Consider the following 20,872-nt stretch of genomic DNA (forward strand, 5'->3'; position numbering starts at 1 on the left):
GGGTAAAATATTATTGATCTTTTCTTGCGACGACACTCCACCTGTTAAACATTAATCAGAACATAAAAGAGCATTATTTTGTATTTCTCTCCTTTCGGCTCAATCGATCGGACAGCTGATGTCAATCACCTGACGATTCACCTCTTCAACATACAGCCGTGACAGAGAAGCTAAAGGGTATCTCAATATGTAACATCGTTTTCTGGTGTTTGTGGAATGGTTGATGGACCGGACCACGAGAATCAACCCAACGAGCTTGATTACAGAACACTCTTAAACGTTAAGATCCCGCCAAACACTTAATGAGCGAAGTTTGTATCTTGTATAATAGTTTACTTTCAAAAAAAAAAAAAAGGAGAGAGACAAAACTGCAAAATTCAGAGGAGAGGAGCTTCTAACATTCTGCTTCGAATGCAAATATTATTTTGTAGCCACAATGAATGAAGTTGTGTAAGCTACTTGGTACTCCAATAAATATACCTCATTTCATTTCAAATCCTAAGAAGCCCTACTCAATATCATCGTAAGAAACGTGTTTTGTTTTGAAAAAAAAAAAAAATACAACATATCTGAGATAAGGAGCCAACAATGCTCTCAAGCCTCTGCATTTTCTTCCTTCCTTATAGCTTTCAGTCGTTCTTGAAGTTTCTTGCTTTGTTCGAAATTTACCTTCCGCTTAACAGCTTTCTGCATAAATGTTGAAAGATATATCTAATAAGTTAACGTAATTACTACAACCCCCACCCAAAGAATTGAATAATTTGGTTTAATTTCCTCTTAGACAATGTAAGTAGGTTGGCTGTATTAGTAAGTTACCTCTTGGCGGAAACAATGAAGAAGCTTTACTTTGAGCTCTGTACAGTCTCCAAAGAATTTTCCAATCGGATGATCTAAATGACACTTTTGGAATTCCTCAATTATCTGGAAAAAACAACAAGAATTAGTAAGAATACCAGAAGAGGTCGTCATCCCTTTTGATTAAAAATGGCAAAAGATATGTTATCTAGCCAAGAAAAAATGTATATACAGTTCTAGTAGCTTGAATCCATAACTGTTATTATAAGTGCATTGCAATATTTACAAAAAGCTCATATAATAGCAAAAGAATAAAAAGCTAGGATCTTATTCTCAAAGAGAGGTTACAACAAACATAAAGTATGAATGAAGTGAGAGAAGAACTAACCTCGAGACACATTGGATGCCTGTGTGGTGTAAGTGGAGGATGCATCTTTCTTTCTTTCCTTTTTTTTAAGTTCTGTAAGAACACAAAAAACACAAAACTAATGGTTAAAAAAAAAAGCAGAAACGAAGATTTGAAGCCAAGATCTGATCTCAATCAGCGTCATGAGTTATAAGATCAAGGATTCAACTCTCCCCAAAGTTTATGACCTAATTGAAGACGAGCCACGAAGAGCAAAAGAATTTTAAGTTACCTTGATTTGATTTGGTATCCGATGACCTGAGATTGAGAGAGCTAGAATACAACTCAGAATCGCTGAAATGGGCGAAACAGAGTCAATGGAGTTACAAGAACAGAGCCGGGTCAAACTTTTCATATTAATGGGCCTTAGTACCCTTTTTAAGTTAATGGGCCTTACTACCCTTTTTAAGTTAATGGGCCTTGTCCATTTTCTCTAAACGCAGCGTTTCGTGTGTTTTTTTGGATGAGAAGTAGACAGTAGTAGAGGGAACGTGGAGAACACAGAGAGAGAGAGAGCAGCGAAGAAGAAGAAGAATCATCCTAGCTTTCTGCCTAACTGTGAAGAATCCACATGTAAGTTGAACAGTATGCTCTTTGATTCCCTAGAATACGTCAATAATATCCAGCTTCTACAACATATCTCCTGTGGTTGATTATTTTCTGGTGTTTTCAATCTGTTATGCATACATAGTGTGTGAATTGTAACTTGAAAAGGATAAAAAGCTTTCAACTTTAGACGTTGGTTTGAATTTGATTCCTCAGAAGGATGATTTGTTTGAGATATTCACTACCACCTTCTCTTCCTCCTCAAACAAAGGAATCAACCAAACTCTTCTCCAAGAGACCTATCAACGTTGTGGTTCGTACCCCCTTTCTCTTCTTAAGTCTCTTTCAAGAGCAATGTTCTTAACATTCTATTTCAAACAACTCGATTACTTCTTCAGGTTTGTGCTGCTAGAGGTCCAAGGCCTCGTTCCCCTCGAGTCTGGAAAACAAGAAAGAGAATCGGAACTATCTCCAAGTCTGCCAAAATGATTGCTTGTGTAAATAATACTCTACTCTCTCTCTCTCTCTTCATTCATGTTGTTTACTCTCTTTGTTATCTGCACAGATTAAAGAACTCTCCAACGTTAAAGAAGAAGTCTACGGAGCCCTCGACTCCTTCATCGCCTGGGAGCTAGACTTCCCTCTCGTCACCGTCAAGAAGGCTTTAGCCATTCTCCAAGACGAGAGAGAGTGGAAGAAGATCGTTCAGGTGACTAAATGGATGCTGAGCAAAGGCCAAGGGAGGACCATGGGGACTTACTTCTCCTTGCTCAACGCTCTAGCCGAAGACGACCGTCTCGACGAAGCCGAGGAGCTTTGGAACAAACTCTTCATGGAGCATTTGCAAGGAACTCCCAGAAAGTTCTTCAACAAGATGATCGCTATCTATTACAAGAGAGATATGCACCACAAGCTCTTCGAGGTGTTTGCTGACATGGAGGAGCTTGGAGTGAAACCGAACGTTGCGATTGTGAATATGGTTGGGAAAGTGTTTTTGAAACTTGGGATGAAGGATAAGTACGAGAAGCTTGTGAAGAAGTATCCTCCACCGCAGTGGGAGTTCAGGTATATTAAAGGAAGACGCGTTAAGGTCAAGGCCAAGCAGCTAAGTGAGCTAAGTGAAGGTGAAGGAGGCTTCAGCAGTGATGATGAGATTGAGAGTAAATCTGAAATGTTGTTGTCAGACAAGGAACCAAACAAGGTTGGTGAAGATCTCAGTGAAGAGGAAGAAGAAGAAGAAGAGCTTTAGGGTAGGAATCAAGGAAAAATGAGAACTTCTGGAGAACCATGTCTTGATCATTTGGACTCTTGTTAAGATTGTATCTGCCTGTTGGATCATTTGCAAGAAAAAGAGATGAACAGCCAAAGTTATTCAGTGAAGCTTTTTTGGACCGTTCTTAGGTTACTAGCAAAGAGCTTAGAATAGTCAAAACAAGATACAATGAAGAGTCAACGTGAAGCCTTTTGAGTGTCACTGTGTAAGCTTTGAAGGCAAAAAAAAAAACTATTGTATTTCAGTTTAGAGTGGCTTTTGTGTTTGTTCAGTGTCATGGTTCTAAACAGGGTTGTTTGTGTAAAAAAAGGATTAAAACAATATTAATCCATCTGAGTTAATACAAACGGTCTAAACCTGTAAAAAGAAGCACTACAACACAAACACCAAATGAGAGTTTTCAAGATTGAAGTTTCACATTTTCTCAAACAATAACACTCTTTTTCCATATATATTTTGAATGAGTCTATAACAGTTTGTTATATTGTTGGTCAAGACTCAAGAGACAGCCACTCCACTTCTAGTTCTAACTCACCAGACTCAACATTCTGAAGCTTGATCTTAACCTCTTGTTTCACTTTCCCATCTGCAATGTTGATGCTGCTGTCCTCTATAAGAGCATTGTCATGCGACTTCAGCCATTTACCAATCTGCATATCTCCAAACATTTCAGGATCCCCAAAAGCCATTGCAGATGTAATCAGTGGTTGTATATCAATCCCTGCTTCTCCCATTATGTCGTCCGCAGAAAATGTGTCATAATCAAACACTTGCTGCATAATCACACCACCAAACAACCCTTAAAGTAAAAAAAAACTTGTATCAAGTAGAAACTGATTTGGATGTAATGTTCTTTTTACCAACTTCACTGAGCCATAGTTATGAGGGACAGAGAGCATGAGTTCCTCGTTCCAGACCGGGTTTAAGTTGCTCTTCTTTACAGTTGATTGTACAGACTGGTAATAAGATGAAAAAGATCAGGGAATGAAATAACCCTTCTTACCTTGCAAGAATTTAAATTAGTTTTTTTACCTGTTGTCCTAGAGTCAACTTAACATAGGGATCACTTGTCATCATATCTCGGACAGCTAAATTGGTACCCTTCTTGAGAGTAACCTTCAACAATCCAATGAACTCAACCATGCCTTCAAGCTGCTGTCATTGTTTTTTTAAAGTTTTTTCCAATACCAAAAAAAAGACTGAGAACAATGTCCAAGTTCAGAAGCGTATATATACTATACCGGCTGTTGTGATGATGGGTTTGTACGAAAGCTATCGATAAACTTTTTAGATAGGCTTGAGGAAAGATATGATGATGATGATGATGAACTCTTTGTACTAGTGACCTTCGTGGATGTGATCCGCAAGCTTGGTTTCAGAAACTCTTGGAGCTCATATTTTGACCTGACAGTAAAATATGAATGATGTTTGGTATAAACAAAAGACTGTTTTGTTCAGGTTTTTTAGCAAAAACCTACCTGATAAACCTCATACGTTGGTCATGAGTAGCATCAGGTCCAGGCTTGGAGAAACGATCAGGTATAAATGCCTCGTAGATTGAATTGGCAGAGGCATTGCCTCCAATTTCGATCATAGAATCCACTTCTTCATCTGACCATTCATCTAATGTCACAGACAAGACCTGGATACAACCTCTCTCAAACTATCAATAAACTTGGAAAAAAAGATTCTGCCAAGAATCAAATATAAATAGTAAAAAAGAAAGCAAAGAGACAATCCATCACCTTTGAGATATGAGTGCCGAGGCTTCTGTGGACACCGCAGCATTTTAAGCATATGAATACTCCGATATTTGCTGACCTGTAATAAAAGTCAGTTAACACTTTAAGGATGCGGTTGCACTGCTAACTGTTAGAACAAATTGTTAGTAGGTGCGTTAACAGGGATGACTTACGCCCACTTAGGATCAGGGGAACCACAATCAGCGCAGAATCGGTTATCAGATTGAGTTAAAAGCTCCCTTATTCTCCTTTTACCTGTGAAAGCAACAATGAAGATTCATATAAATGCTAAACCACATCATATGGTTAAGAAAATAATTTTAAACAAAGGTAATACCTGAGCCAGGCTTTCCATGTCCGGCTGCAGAATAATAACTCATTGCTCTTCTAAAAAAGCTAACAATCATCAAACAACAATCATGTTAGAAAACATCAAAAAGTTTAAAATCATTTTTTTTTATAATATATCATCAAGCTCTGCTTTGAAAATTTCAAGACCAAACATGTTTTTTGGAACCAAAGCCACAGAATCACCAAGAACATTTCGTTTTCAATACACAGATAGACACAAAGGGATAAACCCAAAGAATTCAAAAATAGTTGATAGAGCACCAAAAAAGAGTTCGAATCTTTTTGTTGACATGGCCCAAACAAAATCATTTCAATGATGAAACACGAACAACAAGAAGAAAAAAGTCGACTTACAGAGAACCAAAGTCCCACAAAATCGAAGGAAAAACAGATTAAAATTTTATGAAAGGGAATAAGAAGAACATGTACGGTATTGGAACAAAGGAGATATAGATTGGATTTGAGCGCTCTTAGTTAGTCTTACCAATGAGAAGAGAGACAGAGAGATTCTTTCTTTCTTTCTTACACAAACTTTTCAGATGAACCAAATAATTTAATTATTATCTACAACATATTGACAACTACGTGCCCGCTCTCTTTTACTTTTTAATTTTTCCTCATTTAATCGTTGAACTGTTAAAGTTTGAAAGTTGTAACGTATGGCCATGTCAAGGGTCAAATACCCAGATACATTTCCTTTTAATTATTGTCGTTAGTTGTAGTTCGTTGTCAGCTTTATTATTGTTTCCTTTTCTCATTAGATATCTCTATAAATGTTAAGAGACTACATTATATTTTCATCATCAAACTTGTGTTTTAGTTGGAGTTTGGGGTGACTTCTATCTCAAATATGGTTCAACGAAAAGTATAAGGAAAGCAACTCTTCTTGTTGATAACTTTTTAAGACTAGACTGAAAATACTTTGGACTTGTCTATCACCTTAATCTATAAAAAGTAATGCTACAAAACTGCAAATAAAAAAAAAACTGGTCCATGGAACACACACAGAAGATTCATCATAGCGAATACATTCTTCAAGCAGATTTTAACTTGTTCGATGCTGCTGCGAGGCCGGAGAGTGTTCTGTGTCCAACGAACAGCAGAAACACTCCCAACAAAGATAGTGCCTTAAGCGTCGTGAACAGATCCAACTGCAGGATTCAAAGAGAATGATGATCATTAGGTTTTTGATGCACTGCTGTATAACCTTTAATAACAAGAACCGGTTTTGAGAAACTTGCCTTTAACCAGAAAAGCACGTAAAGAAGCAGAACAGCTCCGATGCCGCCATGGAAAAGCAAAGCGGATGTTGCAGCTCCAACCGATGATGGGAAGCTCTTTATGTTCACTCCCAACCGTGTCAGCTGAAACAGAAAATTAAAAAGTTTGCATGAGAGTTGTGAAACAAATGTAATGATGTATTTTCGGATTTGCGTCTCTGAATCTATTTACAAGCGAAAGAAGACTGACCCCGATCAGGAAAGCGATGAATGGGAGAACTATAAGACCCAAGAAAACTAGTGAAAGCTGCTTCGCGGGTAGCTTTTCAGGAACACGGAAGATGTGTGATATCTCAGCTTTTGGCCCATATCTTGAGTACAGGTCAGTAGGTTGTAGAGGAGGAAGAGGCGCCTTCTCTGGACGTGCTGGTAGGTCAAGTTCGATGTGGCCAATATTACTCAATACAGAGTTCTCCTGGTGAATGAAATGAAAAAATAACATTGTTCAAAATTCCGAAAACGTAAATAAACAAACTGCATTAGACCTGAAAGAGCAATTTACTTACCATAGAAGCATCTCCAATAGTTAGCTGGATCTCATATTTACCAGAAAGGTAGTACAGCTTCTCAACCAATCCAAGAAAATCCTGAAGGGGGGAAATTAACATTAACCATTAATATATTGCATTAAGAACGTCATTTCTTTCACCCCTAGCAAGATGAAGACGGGTCAGAGAATACTTTTCAACAAAAGTCATTCAAGACGTAGTTTAAGGAACTTAACTAGAACTAATTCAGCCTTCTTTCCAGAAGTTTTCACGAGAAAGATATGCTCGACCTGTGACTCATGTTTCAGTTTGAGAAATGCCTGCATGGAAGCAAGCACGTCAAGAAAATGTAAAGAGCAAAAACCATTAATGAAGTAGAATCGGGAATGAACAAACCTGGTGTGGCTTAAACACAAGGCCAAGTGGAGTAGTTAACTGGAATGACAGACGTAGCTTTTGGAGATGGTTTGCTGATAATGATACTGCTCCGTCTTTAGTTAAATCTAGCCTACAAAAAGGAAACCAAGAAACAAGATTATGATACGCAAATGAAGAAAGTTGCAAGAAATATGTTTTGTAAGTAACAAATGGTACAAAGATTCATGTCACATACGTTTTCTGAGATTCAACGCTCCCAACGTCACTATCAAGTATAGCAATTTCTGCGTTCTCAATGCTAATAGCTCCTGTGGCGGCAATAGGCACTTTTGTTTGAGCTTCGGTTATGTAAGCTTTTTCATTTGCCGACTCATCTAGCAAAATCTGCAGAAAACGAAGCGCTTATCATGTTCTTAACATGCATTGTATATGAAGTCTGTATGTAATATATACTAACAAGAGAAATACCTCAAATACAAAAGTATACTTTCCAACATCAAAGTTCTTCGGAAAGGAGTCAAGGAAGTACGTTGCACTGTCGGCGTCAAACTTCAGCTCCTGCGTCCCAAAAATGTGATGGAAACATGTACCGGGGATTAATGCAGAGAAAAGGGAATACTCACTAATGCGAGCTCAAATAGTCAGAGAAGCTACATTATTTTACCTGGTTGTTAATTACAGAGGAACCCTTTGAATTTAGAGCTTCTGTGAGCTTCACACTAAGAGCTGGTGCCTTAGAACCGAGTACAGTGCTAACTTTAACCTAGTTCCAGATAAAGAGAATAAAATATCAAAATAATATCCAAAACATGTAATTGCCCAAGGGTCAACTAGATTGAGTCGTTATCGAATATGAGAGAACTCTACAAATAACACGCGATCCTATGAGACTGAGCAATCTCTACCGACTAAAAATTCAACATCCAACCGGAAAAGCTCCACTTAACAGTTAACACTACTTCTGCCAAAAGTACCACTATCAAAGCTAGAAAATCCAAAGTTGAGAAGATTCTCCTTAATAAAAGCATTACCCCCAGAACTCTGAAGGAATTGTATAAAGGAAAATAACATCTCAAACTATGCTAGTCCTATCTTGATGAAAGTTTTGATGGGATACCTTCAGAGGCTCTTTCTTTGTCAGTGAAATGACAGTAGTTGGAAGAGATAAAATGAGTGGAACAGAGAACCTGAAATCATAGACAACAACCGTATCCCATATTATTGCTTTCATAAAATAACAAAGTTAGTGCGAGAGCATGAAAAATGAGCATCTTCTTGAAATTTCACAAGTGTTCGGGCTTTTAAACTTATACTGCAATCATTTTGTTCAAAATTCTAGGATGGAGGACCACACGCCCTTCAGAACATTTTTATATGTAAAGAGAAGCAGCTTTCTTCTATCAAAAGCAACTGCTAACACGGAAGAACGGAAGTAACAGTATGTCCTAGTATCACTCAACTCGATTTAAGGTTACTGAAATCTCGTCTAAGAAGTGTACTGAAATAAATCAAAGATAAATTGCATAAAGGGGGTATGAAAGTAGCATTGCCTGTTGTCTTCCAAACAAGCTAGTGCATCTATTTGGTTGAAGAAATCTTTGGCATCTCCAGGGATTCCAACACCAAGAAAGAACTTGGCCAACCCAACTATCTTATCACCTCGAAGCTGCATGAGAGAGAGGGAAAGCGAAGGTGAGTTATCAACACATCTGGCAGAATACAGGATACAAAGAAATATGATTACAACATACGTTCAATCCTGTGGACTCTGAAGCTGCAAATGACGTGAGCCCTCTAATTACTGATGCAGTTGTTGAGATCGGGCCTTCACTTCCATCGAAGTAAAATGTCCCGTCGTCTAATAGACCAAAAGAAATTAAAAATAAAAACTATGAAGTGACTGAAGAAAATCTCCTGTGCATAAACATAATATAGCGAGCAGCTTACTGCATTACCATATTTTTGGATACTGTCAAAAAGCTTCAGGATACCTGTCTTCAGTGTCTGGATCTACAAAATGACAAACACGAATGATCACATGATCACCTGACCAATTAATATCAACCAAACTACCAGATTTTTTAAAAAAGTAGGGTAGACATACATAATCATCAGAACACAATCGTTTATTTGGTTACTAAGAGATTCCAGAACCAAAAGTAAATCAACACTAAACCAACATACCGTAGTGATGTCTCACTCTCAAAGAAAATATATTTCTCAGAAAATCAGTAATCTAGTGCACCAAACTTACCAATGACTGATCAATCTCTGAAGGTGCTAATGAAATCACTCCAGCAAGAGTTTCGAAGGCTAAGCCTGAAGAGAAAAAAAAACTTATGTTTAGAAGAATGATTAAAAAGGGAAAAGTAATTTAAAAAGGGTTAATCCAATAAGAAATACTTACCAGCAGCAAAGGTGCTTGATTCCGGATTGTTGGAGCTGTAGCGCCATCTTCCATCGCTCTGGCTGAGACCCTGATACAAATTCACTAAATAAGCCAAAAAAAAACACTCGGAAAATAACTTAAGTAGTATGTATCATAGTAACATGTCAACTCTGTAGATACTTCTACTAGAGTCTTCAGATGATAATTCAGGAAATAGTGTAAAATGTAACATACTACAATTCAACAACAACAAATAGAAGGTGAGATAAACAAGTTCAAACCTTTACGGAACGGAAAATAGCTTCGGCATCTCCCAGAGTTAGATCAGTTCCAGAAAATTGCTCCTGCATATATGGAAAAAGCGTGGTCAGACCTGAAGCTAACAAAAAGGAAAAGCAGGAAGACAACAAAGCTATAGAATTGGAAAAAAAAAGGTAAAGTTATCACGATCACAGGTACGTACATTCTGTCAAAAAGATATCTTCATACTTCCGAGTAATGAGCGAAAACTAAGAAAACTCTCTTACAGTATATATTACCTTAACAAGCACCAAGCCTCTGACGGGATAGTAGAAGTCAAGCAATAACTTGGCATCTTTAGCGCCAGCTTGAAGCTTAGAGACAATATCCTTCAAAAAAGAGGAAAACAAAGAAAGAACACATGAACGTCACACTCTAGCTAGCCGCTTAAAAGGTAAAAAAAAAAGGACAATTGTTTTACCTTAGGAACATCTTCTCCAGATTTGCATTTGAGAATCCCATTAACGCTCAAAGCATAGAACACATCCTTCAGAGCAGAAGAAGGCGACGCAAGAACTTTAACCACATTCTCACAACCCGCTGAGCTCGGATCAGACTTCTTATCGATTCCAAGAATCTCCAAAGCCTTCAATGCTTCATACGCCTCCTCCAAGCTGATGATCATAACAAAACAAAACAAAAAAAACAAATTTAAACGAAATCAGTACAAAAAACCCATATTACTACACAACATAAAGAAGTCGTGAGCTTTGACGAGCAAATCAGTACAATGTGGTAAGAACATAACTTTAAAACAATGTAAGCACTACAACATGTAACATGTGTTGTTTTAGACCAAACCTTTTGTGGGGTCCATCGAGTGGTAGGAAGACATCGAGAGCCGCGGATCGGTGAGAGTCTGAAATCGGGTGAGGAACCGTAGCAGCATTGCAGATTGCTACGGAGAGTATCAACAAAACTAGGAACCGTGCTATACCTCCCTCCATCATTACTACTGCATTCAATAAATCAGAATCCAAAAACAATCACAGATCGAAACAAAACAACAGAAGATAGAAAAAAACGAAGCATTTTTAGAGGAAGGAAGTAGATCCGTACAGTGGAAAAGAAGCGGATCAGAAGATGGCGAGTCTCAGTAGTCAACGGGGGACTGTGTGGAGGTTTGAGAGAGCGTCGGAGGGAGCGATCTATTTGGTTTTTTGAAGGAGAAGAGATGAACCCATACGAGAGTGTCCACGAGTGTTGGTTTGATGACAGTAGCTGATATGACCGATCTACCCTCGGTTTACTAGTTACTACCATTTCGGCATTTTGGTTTGGTTTGGTTTGGTTTAGTAGTCTTGCGTTCAATATTCGGTTCAGAAGATGAAATCGGGAAATCGGTTACTATCCAAATTAATCTGATTCAAATTGCTCTCTGTTTGGTTCCTGAATAATTTCGGATAAAATATTAAATAATTCGAATTTTTTTTAGATAAATATGTCAGATAACTTAGAGCACTTCCATTAGTGTGTTTTTGGGAATATCTCAACAATTAACAAAATAGAAAAGAAAAAAATAAGAAAGAAAAAGGTAAAAAGTTCTCAGCACTTTCACATACGGTTTTCATATTTATTTGACAGGTGAATGGTTGTAAATAGTTGTAAGTGATTTAATTTTTTGAAAGCATTGAGTTTCAGTTGTACAATTTTCCTTATTTAGAATATTATTAATTTTTACTTTAGATACTTATTTGTAGATACTAGCTAGGGTGCTCTTAGGTGATTGTTGATATTTCAGATGAAATATATTTGAGTAACTTGGGTAATTAGAGTAACAAGAACAGTGGGAAAAAAGAATCCTTCAAAAAAAAAAAGAACACTGGAAATGACATGGAGTTTCACTATAGTAGGGCAAACCACCAATAGCCCTCAGCAAGCTGCAGCTTACTTTGTTCAAATGGCTAAGTGCAATTGTACACGATGGTCATTGATCCCTCCTCTGCAACAAGCCAAGAACAGAGGAGGGTATAAACATAAGACCATGTTGTTTTTTGCCAAGTCATTGTACTACTGATACGAAGCTCAATTTATTTAACAGAAAGAAAAAAAAAACAGCATTGCAGCTCTTAATTCATTAGGTTCACTCTGATTTAATTTGACATATGTAGTAGTCAATATAAGGTTTTATCTTTTCTGTATAAAAGCATGCTTGAAATCTTTTCTTGTTTAGATACACAAAAGCTTTAATCCTTTCTTGTTTTTGAAGCATTTACTTGAACTTTCAAAACACAGCAGCAGAATCCAACAACTAGTAAAATCGAAAGCATAAGACAATCTTTTGTAGCAATTATTTAAACAACCTAGCTAGTGATCTAAAGCTGCGCGACCAGATTTATCTGCAGCAACACTACCTTCTTCAGCATTCTTCAACGTCGACTTCTCCTTCAGAGTTGCCTTAGCTGTATCGTAAGTTGCGTGCAGCCCAAACAAGAAGTAGTAAACAAGAAGAACACCAGTCCAGATCCCAAACCTAACGAACGATTTTTCATCGATCGAACCAAGAAGAAAGATATTAACAGCGATCGAAGCAGAAGGCAACCACGGAACCAAAGGAACACCCCAAAGCTTCGGAGCCCTAGCTTGCGGCACAAGGAACTTCATCCCAACGGTAGACAAGAACCAAACAGCTACCGTAACGGCATACACAATCCAACCGTCTCTTTCCATAGCCCAATACACAGCGGTCGCGATGGAGGACGCGAGAATCAAACCTAAGAACATTAAGAACTTGTTCCGGTCACGTGAAGACGTTTCTCCCGTGACGTAATATCTCCTGACGAGAAGAGCCACCGCGACGAACATGAAGATGAAAAGTGTGGAGACGGACAAGAGGTCGGCTAAGATTTCTAGTTTTGTGAAGAATGCGATGAGAGCCGTCGCGGCAAGCATGACAACTGTCGCGTTGATCGGTGTTCCTGTCTTTGCGTTTACATGAGCTAGCCATGGTGGCATCATGTGTGCACGGGCGATGTGGGTCATGTACCTAGCTTGACCTATGGCTCCAACTAACAAAACGGTTGTCATACCTGCACATTTTAAAGATTTTGAGTTGTTATCATACCTAATCAAATACTCTCTCTGTAATGATGAATGTTTTGTGTTTCGCAAATATTAAGGAAAATATATTAAAACTAATTATGAATGTATCATTTTCTATGTTTAATGATTTCCTATAGTTTTAAACCAATAGTATTTGAATAAATATAATTTTTTTTTTAAACACCATTATTAACTACTAAAAGTTATATAGAAAACGTAAAATATTTACTTTTCAAAAACAAATTATTATTTAAAGATATTTATTTTTAGAAATATAGGGAATATTATATTACGCTTTACTACGTAAGATGTGTTCAAAGATTCTACCCAAAAAAAAACATGTGTTGAAAGACCATTAATTAAAATGTAATAAAATGACGTCAAAACCGTTGTCAACTTGTCGTACCTTTAAGAGCACCAAAGGCAACAATGTACTTAGCCCAATCCCATCCAACCGCGGAAAACGCGACAGAAAACGGCGCGTTAGGATCAATCTGCCCATACGGTTGCATGAGACACAACGTAACCGCCATGAGACAATAACAAACCGTGGTAACAATCATCGAGCCGACAAGACCAATGGGAATATCTCTCCCAGGGTTCTTTGTCTCCTCAGCCATCGTTGAAACCGCATCGAATCCAATATACGCAAAGAAAAGAACCGACGCGGATTTAAACACTCCTCTAACTCCAAAGGGAGCGAAGTCTGAGTAGTTTTTGAGGTCAGCTCTAGTTAATCCAGCGACGATCACGAACGCGATGACGACCATGTGGATCATAGAAGCGATGTAGTTGAAGACTGATGAGCCTTTTGTGCCAATAACGGCTAAAATGCAAATGATAGCGCAAACGCCGACCGCGATTGGATCTAAGTGGCTATAGTCTTTGCCGAGACTGTGAGCTATTATGCGGAAGTCGTCAGGTTTGTGGTTTAAGAGAGTGGCGAAGTAAGAGGTCCATGACCGAGCCACGGCTGCTCCACCGACTACGTATTCGAGGATTATATTTCCGGCGGCGATGAAAGCCATGAAGTCGCCGAGCTCCACTCTCAAGTAGGCGAAAGAACCACCTACACATAATTCGTAAGAGTTTATGCAAAATAAACATGATATGCCCATTTAAAACAAATTGCATGATCACGACTCACGAAATAATTGTGGCCAAATAATTAACTAAAATTTTTGGTTGTTTTTTGGGTTGAAGTTGTAATATTTGTTATCAGAACCGTACTTGTAAGTATTTAAATTATGTATTTGTTGTTTATTTTGATAGTGTCAAATATTTGTTTTTCAAAACCTAGTAGATGGAAAATAACAAATATAGGAAGTATCAAGTACATGTCGTTAATCCTAATACAGTATGATATATGTTATTTAGTCCACATCTTTTAGAATTTTAGGAAAATTTATACACCATCTGGAAATGGACAAAGAACTTTATATTTGCATTAATTTGTATTTTACACTTCCGTTTTTTTTGTTTTGGTATTTTTAAAATGTTAACGCCAACATAATTGCAGAAATTATGTTTTAAATCAAATGGAACCAAAATAACAATTTTCTGATTCAAAAGATATTATAATGTATTCTCTAGGACCAAATTGTTATCTCTAGCTAGTGGGATTTATCAACAATTTTTTCAAACTAAATATTTTTCAAACTAATTTATCTATTTCAAAAAGTCGCTAAGGTAATTCGTTTTTTCGGGTCATAGAGTTGTTCAAATTTGACTTATTATATATGGTTGCGTAAGGTAAATTGACAGTACGTTAGTTGCTTTCCTTTTCGAATGTTTTAACCAAAAGAAAACAATCTTTTTGTTGGTCAACCGCCTAACAATCTGTACATGCCAAACAACAAGGAACTCTAAAAATCGAAAATAACAATGTCATTTAATTGTAAACGCCAAACAACATGTCGTTCAGACAATTAACTAGCTAGCAGTTGGGTGTGAACAGATATTGCGTGAAGTGTGAACGGTTCACTCTCAGAAGTCAACTAGTTTGACCCCGGAGAACATATCTCGCCGTAACTGAATATATACCTTTTTTATGCCGGAAATTAAAGCTTTAGGCCTAACGATCAATTAATAAATTTACTCGATCTTAAAAAAATAAGCAATCCCGATAGTTTTTTTTTACGACTGCAATCCCAATAGTTATTCTCTGATTTTGACACTTCATGTAGAAGATATTAATTTCCAAGAATTGAGGTTTCCTGAATAAGATTATGCGTTAATTTTGGTTTAAAGATGAAAATCTTTAGTTAACAATATTTATAGGCTATTATCTGATTTTGCAAGAAAAAAGTCACATAAATCTGAAGTTCAAAAGAAAGAAATTTCACGTAATTTTCAAAACCACAGATCTTCTACTCTACGAAAGCCGCATTAAACCTAGTTTGAGAATATGTTTGTAAGTTTTATAGTTAAATAAAAAGAAAGAAAACTTTATTACCTGCGACAGGAATCTCGACGGCGAACTCGGTGTAACAAAACACGGAGAGCATGGCGGAGACACCGGAGACAACGAAGGACAACACGACGGCTGGACCGGACTTATCCCTTGCTTCTTGTCCGGTGAGAACGAATATTCCTGAGCCGATGACTGCACCGACACCAAACCACATAAGATCCCACCACGTCAACGTTTTCTTCATCTCGTTACCACTACGTGCCTTCATGTCATGAATCTCCGCCGAGTCGACAGACCGAGTCATTACACGGTCTATGAACCGGCTCGGTGTTTCTTTAAGGGCTTTAAAGTAGTTCCCCATGCTTTTGAAAGATTCCTCCGGGAGAAAATCATCTTTCGTGCATGAACAGCCTCGCCGACGTAGCCCGTCGTCACCATTTTCCGACCCCATTTCCTTGGAAAAAATATATTTGATTTAGATTTAGATTCTCATTAAAGATTCAGAGATCAGTTTTCATATATAAAGAAAAGTTTGGAGTGAATGCAGACAAGAAAGTGAGAAAGTACGGAAAGAGAGAGGGAGGATGAAACTGAAATGGAAACGGAATCTTAAGAATCATTGGACCTTAAAGTCTGGCTTACGTATAGGGCCATTATTATCATTTTGAAAATTCTTCAGTAATTAGTTCTTGTGATATTTTTAATTAATTATGAAAAATAGCTGGAAAAACGAAACGAAAATTAAATATGGAAACCTACGATGAGTAGTTTTGTTAGCTGGTCACTTGTTGGTCAGTAGCTGTATTCTCTGACCTTTAAAAACTGAAAACAAAACAAACAATAGTGGGGAAAAGGAAAAATATATCAAAGAATACAAAAAGAAAAGAAATCATGTATAACAAGTTATCAGCCATAACTAATATAGTATACTATTGCGTGATGATATAAGCAATAATAAGAGATCATGTGTTAGTACGATAGAAATTTTCTTTATTTCAGAGTATACATCATACGCAACATACGGTGGTGGCAAGAAAAAAAATACGTGAAAGTATACGTATGCAGACGATAAGATGTGATTATGACCACGACTCTCGCAAGCCGTATCAGTTGTCAAATATATGGACAGTATTAATTGAGGTCAACTGTAGGGACCAATAGAATTTGAAGTCAGTCCACTTTCCAAGGATCCAGATTTGTCACAGTCAACAATAATTCATCACTCATGAGTACTAATTAACTCTTTTTTTTTTAAACTCGATTGATAATTTCAGCCAGCATATAACACACTCATGTTGATTGATTTGGTCAAATACTAAACCCAAACCATTCTCTTAAATCATTTGTAGACCAAACCGGGAACATCTTTTTGATTTCAACAGCAAAAGAGTTGATAGAGGTGTTGCAAATAAAATTTAGACAGGGTTTTAGGGTGCATAGTTAACAACAGTGAGGGTTTGTCAAAGGAAAAAGAGAGATAGATTAGTTAATCGCCGCTAGCGCATCCTTGACAACCGCAATGAACGCATTCAACCACCTTCTCTTCACGCAAGTGTTTTGGAACACGACATACACATGTTGTCCCATAGTTGTGGTCTCTTGGCTGAATGCATCGCAAGCAGCATAAACGTTCATATCCTGACTGCAAATTAAAAAAAAAAAAAACAGAGTTTAGTAACAAACAAAGAAACACGTATATACGTAGACAAAATCAATGTTCACTGAAAGTAAGCAAAAGTAAAATGTAGATCAATGTCCGGATGATAGAAACCTACAAGGCTACAAACATAAATATGCATCTGAACTGAAAGCAAAGACTTAGATTGATTAAAAGAATCAAGAGCTTCCATCATTCAAAAAGATTGTGGGTGTCAATATTAGTTCCCTCCATACTAAACTAAACAAAACAACAAACAACAGTTTCAAGATTCATTGTGGACTAGGGCAATACTAGGCCCTCTAAACTAACTCAACAACATTATACATATCCTAAATTCAATCTCTCATGCCAAAATTGCTACACAAAAATCTCCAAACCGATTCTGTTTGGCCTCAAACAACTACTAGCAACGAAAAGGTGCACAGACAAAAAAAAGTTTCAAGTAAAGAAGGCAGCTACCTTTTTCCACTTGGCAATGAGGTTACGATCAGCATAGTTCTGATCCAAGCAGAACTCATAAAGCTCTTTAGAGATCTCCTCCCTACGGTAATAGAGGTCATAAACATAGCGACTCCTCTGATGAGAAAGTTTAAAGATTGGCCACAAAGCTTCACACTTTCTCTTGCCATCATGTGTATCCACCTCAGCTGCAACACAAAATATAAATAGTTTTAAGAGCAGGTAAAAAAAAAAAAAAAAGCAAACTTATTAAGCATATGAAACAAGAAAACCTTCTCTCATCTTGGCTTCGAACTCACGAAGAGTAGGCTCTATCAACTCCCAACCCTCTGGGTACTTTATTCTGTTTGTCTTCACCTTTGGCATCTTTTTCTACAGTTTGTTAACTCAAAAACGTTAGACATAAGTAACTGGGCATCCAAAACGAATTTAAAAGTATTATTTAAGTGAATCTCTCAGTCGAGCTAATCATTCACTCAACGAAACGAGTCGATCTATAGATTAAATTCAGAACAACCAACGTCGAAGAAACGGAACGACACGACTACAAGGGTGCGAAGAAAGATTAGTATAAGATGAAAAGGCTTACCTTTGGAGAAACTAACTGACGGAGAACGAGGGAGTTTGAGGAGGAGGAGGAGAGATAAGAACCAGCGTCGTCGTTGAAGCCTCTTTTTAGGTTTGGGTTGGGTTTAATGTGTGTTTTCTGATATATCATCTGGGCCGGTCTTACTGACATCTTTATATATTAATTGGATATATAGATATATATATGGCATTTTCAGAAAAGTTTATTTGAAAGGGAAAATTGGCAAACATGAACTTACAAATTTAAGCAAAGAAATAAATAAATTACAATTAAAATTTTTACTTCGGTTTGTAAGTTGGCTTATTTTTCCAATTTTCTATTTTTCAAAATCAATTAAAAAGTCCTAAAAGTGCTATGAAGATTTCAAAGAAAGTCTTTATTGTCTCATTGGTCTGTGTTTTTGAATCCGTTTTTTTGAAATAGAACTTTCAAGTTATATGACTTTGAGATAATCTTCCTTTGAATTTATGTATTTTTCCTTTTGTTTCTTAGGAAAAAGAATTTACAAGGACACAACCCACGTCATCACTACAGCTCAACTACTGTGAAGAGCAGAGAGATAATAGAAAGTTTAGAGCATGATTATTGCAAGTTCCTTAAGGTTTGATTCTTAATACACATATATGTATATGTATATGTTATATATGCGTATATAATTGTTTGCTAAGGACTTTACGGAAATCGAAACCGTTTGGTCCTTAATTAAGGAACTTTCGGTTTCGATTTCCGTAAAGTCCTTAACAAATAATTATATATGCATATATAATATATACATATACATATATGTATATTAAGGATCAAACCTTAAGGAACTTGCAATAATCATGCTAGAGCAAGGAAGAGAATAATTCAACTATGTCATAAGCAAATGAAGAACTTTCCAAACTCATGGAACTTTATTCCACCAAACATCTTTTTATCTTTCGACATTGTCTGCTGCAATTATTTGGCAAAATGCAAGAAAAAGACCAGTGCAACCTTTAGTCTGCAACCTATCATGCTAGCCACTGGATACACAGAGAAAAAAAAAACCTCCCAAAGCGTAAAAAAAAGGAAAGAAGAAAGAAGAAGAAGCTGTTGTTTTTGCTTATTCCTTCTTCCCGATTCCATTCGACATGTTGTAGATTCCTGTTCCCTGTATCCACCCACCCACAATTTTTTTCCATAGTTAGATGATGAAAATATTAACTAGGGCCCTCGTGCGGGAAACAAACAAGATTAAAAACAATAGAGGAAGAATAGAATTGAAGAAAACATAGTAATATAAGCAAGTACGAAATACAAAACTTACAATCATGTAGAGAGCAGATGCAGCCAAGGCAAGAGGAATGGCAACGGAGGTGACCTTGTCCATTGGTCCTTTGAGGTAAGTGTGCCTTTGGATGCTCTGGAACAGCCTCTGCTTCTCAAGAAGCTTCTCTCGTGGCCTAAACGGAGTTTCAGTCAACATTTTTCTGCAAATCACCATATCCCACCATTACAACTCAAGGCATCACCAATATATAAAGACAACAACGCATTAATCTAGAAAGAACATTCTGATTAAAAAACAAACCATTTGATAAAATATAGAACTCAAATCAAAAACTAAAGCTTTAGACTTTTCATCAAAAGACTAAATTTTTATGTAATGTGACATAATTATAATCGAAAATGATCTATGCCCTTCATCAGGGATGGATCTGAGTATGAGCTAGCAATCGAAACAGGGTTAATACATCAATTAATCGCCACAAAGTCATTTCAGAGTAAATCCAGATTGATCTAGGTCAAACTTCAGTAATAGGAAGGGAACAATTAGGTTTATCATCCTCTGCAAATTTGAGATCGATCCAAGCTTTAGAAAATGAATTTACGATTTAACCACACGGATGCGAAATCACGATTGATCTAACAGAAATTCGGAGAAGCTTACCTGAGTGAAATTAATCGAGAAGATAAAGGGAGTTAGAGAGAGTGGGAGATGCGCAGATGGAGAATGAAGAAGAGAACAACAAAAATGCGTTGAATGGTCGTTTTAGGGTTGGGTTTAGTGAGTCTTATGATTTGGGCCGGCTATATTTCAAAGGCCCAAATTGACCCGAGATTCAGTTTTCATGATTACAAACTAAACCGGACCATATTTCCCTCCCTCAAACAACAAAATGGACCTTCCCTGGTGTTTAGAGAGTGGATCAGATGATGCGTTTATGTTGCATCTTTCAGTTTGGTCCTGAATCCTGAACTTTTGGGCCATTTTGTTGAAATGAGAGGTCTATAAGGTAAGGTGAACCAGTCTCTTCCATGACAACGTTTTAGGCTTCTATTTTCATTTTCTTTTCAAATGATTGGATTCAGGGTTTATAGAGTATGTGCAACGGCTGCTTTTTGGAAAATAGCTACTAGTTCAGCTAGAAGTACTAAAATAAATCAAGACTCGTCCATATGGCAAAAAGGGGTGGAACAATACTGAAGAAACTTGCTATTGATAAAACATCAATCAAAGTTTCTGTATAGGAAGTAATGTTTTTTTTTTTTTTTTTTTTTTTTTTTTTTTTTTTTTTATATAGGAAGTAATGTTATAGCGTACATTATGTTCGTTACTAATTGCTAACAGCTCGGTCGAATCATTCGAGGTCTTAAACTTATATACTGGCTATTGGGACAATCTACTGGGACTTAAACGTATATAGCTTACATAATCCTCCACGCGTGATACTACTATACTACTATTCAACTCTTGCTTACAAATAGAAAAATACCAATACGTGTGATGTCATAT

The 20,872-nt window shown here is 37.0% G+C and overlaps 7 protein-coding genes across 12 annotated transcripts; 1 reads left to right on the forward strand and 6 right to left on the reverse strand.

Annotated features, from left to right (window-relative positions):
- Positions 1–383: 383 nt before the first annotated feature.
- Positions 384–1,571, reverse strand: LOC130510577 (uncharacterized). The gene is made up of 4 exons (XM_057007028.1): positions 1,434–1,571; positions 1,184–1,255; positions 817–921; positions 384–687 (listed from the first exon to the last, which is right to left on the reverse strand). The coding sequence occupies exons 1-4, from the start codon at positions 1,554–1,556 to the stop codon at positions 595–597; spliced, it is 393 nt and encodes a 130-aa protein (XP_056863008.1). The 5' UTR covers positions 1,557–1,571; the 3' UTR covers positions 384–594.
- Positions 1,572–1,652: 81 nt separating this feature from the next.
- On the forward strand, positions 1,653–3,291 carry LOC108855158 (pentatricopeptide repeat-containing protein At4g21190). Of its 2 annotated transcripts, none has more exons than XM_057007027.1 (4): positions 1,653–1,774; positions 1,964–2,060; positions 2,146–2,244; positions 2,313–3,291. In XM_057007027.1, the coding sequence occupies exons 2-4, from the start codon at positions 1,968–1,970 to the stop codon at positions 2,994–2,996; spliced, it is 876 nt and encodes a 291-aa protein (XP_056863007.1). In that variant the 5' UTR covers positions 1,653–1,774; positions 1,964–1,967; the 3' UTR covers positions 2,997–3,291. The 2 variants fall into 2 exon arrangements, with proteins under 2 accessions (XP_056863007.1, XP_018484403.1); XM_018628901.2 differs by having other exon boundaries at positions 1,669–1,774; positions 1,893–2,060.
- Positions 3,292–3,300: 9 nt separating this feature from the next.
- LOC108855159 (ADP-ribosylation factor GTPase-activating protein AGD12) lies at positions 3,301–5,690 on the reverse strand. Of its 4 annotated transcripts, none has more exons than XM_057007026.1 (9): positions 5,598–5,690; positions 5,100–5,158; positions 4,936–5,017; positions 4,766–4,841; positions 4,499–4,662; positions 4,262–4,424; positions 4,053–4,172; positions 3,881–3,976; positions 3,301–3,793 (listed from the first exon to the last, which is right to left on the reverse strand). In XM_057007026.1, the coding sequence occupies exons 2-9, from the start codon at positions 5,140–5,142 to the stop codon at positions 3,512–3,514; spliced, it is 1,026 nt and encodes a 341-aa protein (XP_056863006.1). In that variant the 5' UTR covers positions 5,143–5,158; positions 5,598–5,690; the 3' UTR covers positions 3,301–3,511. The 4 variants fall into 4 exon arrangements, with proteins under 4 accessions (XP_056863006.1, XP_056863003.1, XP_056863004.1 ...); XM_057007023.1 differs by having other exon boundaries at positions 4,053–4,175; XM_057007024.1 differs by having other exon boundaries at positions 4,053–4,175; positions 5,468–5,598.
- A 289-nt stretch (positions 5,691–5,979) lies between these two features.
- LOC108855643 (dolichyl-diphosphooligosaccharide--protein glycosyltransferase subunit 2) lies at positions 5,980–11,167 on the reverse strand. 2 transcript variants are annotated; one of them, XM_018629509.2, is made up of 20 exons: positions 11,008–11,167; positions 10,750–10,903; positions 10,370–10,562; positions 10,188–10,277; positions 9,930–9,992; positions 9,667–9,736; positions 9,514–9,578; positions 9,215–9,269; positions 9,011–9,117; positions 8,810–8,925; positions 8,377–8,446; positions 7,924–8,022; positions 7,728–7,817; positions 7,495–7,643; positions 7,278–7,389; positions 7,118–7,201; positions 6,900–6,980; positions 6,584–6,808; positions 6,355–6,477; positions 5,980–6,264 (listed from the first exon to the last, which is right to left on the reverse strand). In XM_018629509.2, the coding sequence occupies exons 2-20, from the start codon at positions 10,896–10,898 to the stop codon at positions 6,148–6,150; spliced, it is 2,058 nt and encodes a 685-aa protein (XP_018485011.1). In that variant the 5' UTR covers positions 10,899–10,903; positions 11,008–11,167; the 3' UTR covers positions 5,980–6,147. The 2 variants fall into 2 exon arrangements, with proteins under 2 accessions (XP_018485011.1, XP_018485012.1); XM_018629510.2 differs by having other exon boundaries at positions 10,750–10,900; positions 11,008–11,153.
- Positions 11,168–12,130: 963 nt separating this feature from the next.
- LOC108849654 (cationic amino acid transporter 1) lies at positions 12,131–16,012 on the reverse strand. The gene is made up of 3 exons (XM_018623243.2): positions 15,446–16,012; positions 13,397–14,059; positions 12,131–12,977 (listed from the first exon to the last, which is right to left on the reverse strand). The coding sequence occupies exons 1-3, from the start codon at positions 15,852–15,854 to the stop codon at positions 12,256–12,258; spliced, it is 1,794 nt and encodes a 597-aa protein (XP_018478745.1). The 5' UTR covers positions 15,855–16,012; the 3' UTR covers positions 12,131–12,255.
- Positions 16,013–16,633: 621 nt separating this feature from the next.
- On the reverse strand, positions 16,634–18,243 carry LOC108851889 (protein BUD31 homolog 1). The gene is made up of 4 exons (XM_018625362.2): positions 18,112–18,243; positions 17,795–17,894; positions 17,523–17,710; positions 16,634–17,045 (listed from the first exon to the last, which is right to left on the reverse strand). Exons 1-4 carry the CDS (start codon positions 18,238–18,240, stop codon positions 16,890–16,892), a joined length of 573 nt encoding a protein of 190 aa, XP_018480864.1. The 5' UTR covers positions 18,241–18,243; the 3' UTR covers positions 16,634–16,889.
- A 742-nt stretch (positions 18,244–18,985) lies between these two features.
- LOC108851870 (uncharacterized) lies at positions 18,986–20,133 on the reverse strand. The gene is made up of 3 exons (XM_018625344.2): positions 20,027–20,133; positions 19,403–19,565; positions 18,986–19,246 (listed from the first exon to the last, which is right to left on the reverse strand). The coding sequence occupies exons 2-3, from the start codon at positions 19,559–19,561 to the stop codon at positions 19,199–19,201; spliced, it is 207 nt and encodes a 68-aa protein (XP_018480846.1). The 5' UTR covers positions 19,562–19,565; positions 20,027–20,133; the 3' UTR covers positions 18,986–19,198.
- Positions 20,134–20,872: the final 739 nt, after the last annotated feature.

Source organism: Raphanus sativus, chromosome 4, assembly GCF_000801105.2.
Source record: "Raphanus sativus cultivar WK10039 chromosome 4, ASM80110v3, whole genome shotgun sequence".
In the NCBI taxonomy this organism is placed as follows: Eukaryota; Viridiplantae; Streptophyta; class Magnoliopsida; order Brassicales; family Brassicaceae; genus Raphanus; species Raphanus sativus.

Coding starts and splice junctions, on each gene's coding strand:
- LOC130510577 (XM_057007028.1), bottom strand. CDS start 1,556: ATGAAAAGTTTGACCCGGCTCTGTTCTTGTAACTCCATTGACTCTGTT. Junction 922..1,183: donor GGCATCCAATGTGTCTCGAG/GTTAGTTCTTCT, acceptor TGTTTTTTCCAG/ATAATTGAGGAATTCCAAAA. Junction 688..816: donor TTCATTGTTTCCGCCAAGAG/GTAACTTACTAA, acceptor ACATTTATGCAG/AAAGCTGTTAAGCGGAAGGT.
- LOC108855158 (XM_057007027.1), top strand. CDS start 1,968: ATGATTTGTTTGAGATATTCACTACCACCTTCTCTTCCTCCTCAAACA. Junction 2,061..2,145: donor AGAGACCTATCAACGTTGTG/GTTCGTACCCCC, acceptor TTACTTCTTCAG/GTTTGTGCTGCTAGAGGTCC. Junction 2,245..2,312: donor CTGCCAAAATGATTGCTTGT/GTAAATAATACT, acceptor TTATCTGCACAG/ATTAAAGAACTCTCCAACGT.
- LOC108855159 (XM_057007023.1), bottom strand. CDS start 5,142: ATGAGTTATTATTCTGCAGCCGGACATGGAAAGCCTGGCTCAG. Junction 5,018..5,099: donor ACATGGAAAGCCTGGCTCAG/GTATTACCTTTG, acceptor TTGCTTTCACAG/GTAAAAGGAGAATAAGGGAG. Junction 4,663..4,765: donor TCGGCACTCATATCTCAAAG/GTGATGGATTGT, acceptor GGTTGTATCCAG/GTCTTGTCTGTGACATTAGA.
- LOC108855643 (XM_018629509.2), bottom strand. CDS start 10,898: ATGATGGAGGGAGGTATAGCACGGTTCCTAGTTTTGTTGATACTCTCC. Junction 9,737..9,929: donor CTATTTTCCGTTCCGTAAAG/GTTTGAACTTGT, acceptor AATTTGTATCAG/GGTCTCAGCCAGAGCGATGG. Junction 8,926..9,010: donor CAGAGTCCACAGGATTGAAC/GTATGTTGTAAT, acceptor TCTCTCATGCAG/CTTCGAGGTGATAAGATAGT.
- LOC108849654 (XM_018623243.2), bottom strand. CDS start 15,854: ATGGGGTCGGAAAATGGTGACGACGGGCTACGTCGGCGAGGCTGTTCA. Junction 14,060..15,445: donor CGTCGAGATTCCTGTCGCAG/GTAATAAAGTTT, acceptor AATTATGTGTAG/GTGGTTCTTTCGCCTACTTG. Junction 12,978..13,396: donor TGCCTTTGGTGCTCTTAAAG/GTACGACAAGTT, acceptor TAAAATGTGCAG/GTATGACAACCGTTTTGTTA.
- LOC108851889 (XM_018625362.2), bottom strand. CDS start 18,240: ATGATATATCAGAAAACACACATTAAACCCAACCCAAACCTAAAAAGA. Junction 17,711..17,794: donor CGAAGCCAAGATGAGAGAAG/GTTTTCTTGTTT, acceptor TTTGTGTTGCAG/CTGAGGTGGATACACATGAT. Junction 17,046..17,522: donor TCATTGCCAAGTGGAAAAAG/GTAGCTGCCTTC, acceptor TTTAATTTGCAG/TCAGGATATGAACGTTTATG.
- LOC108851870 (XM_018625344.2), bottom strand. CDS start 19,561: ATGTTGACTGAAACTCCGTTTAGGCCACGAGAGAAGCTTCTTGAGAAG. Junction 19,247..19,402: donor CATCTGCTCTCTACATGATT/GTAAGTTTTGTA, acceptor GGGTGGATACAG/GGAACAGGAATCTACAACAT.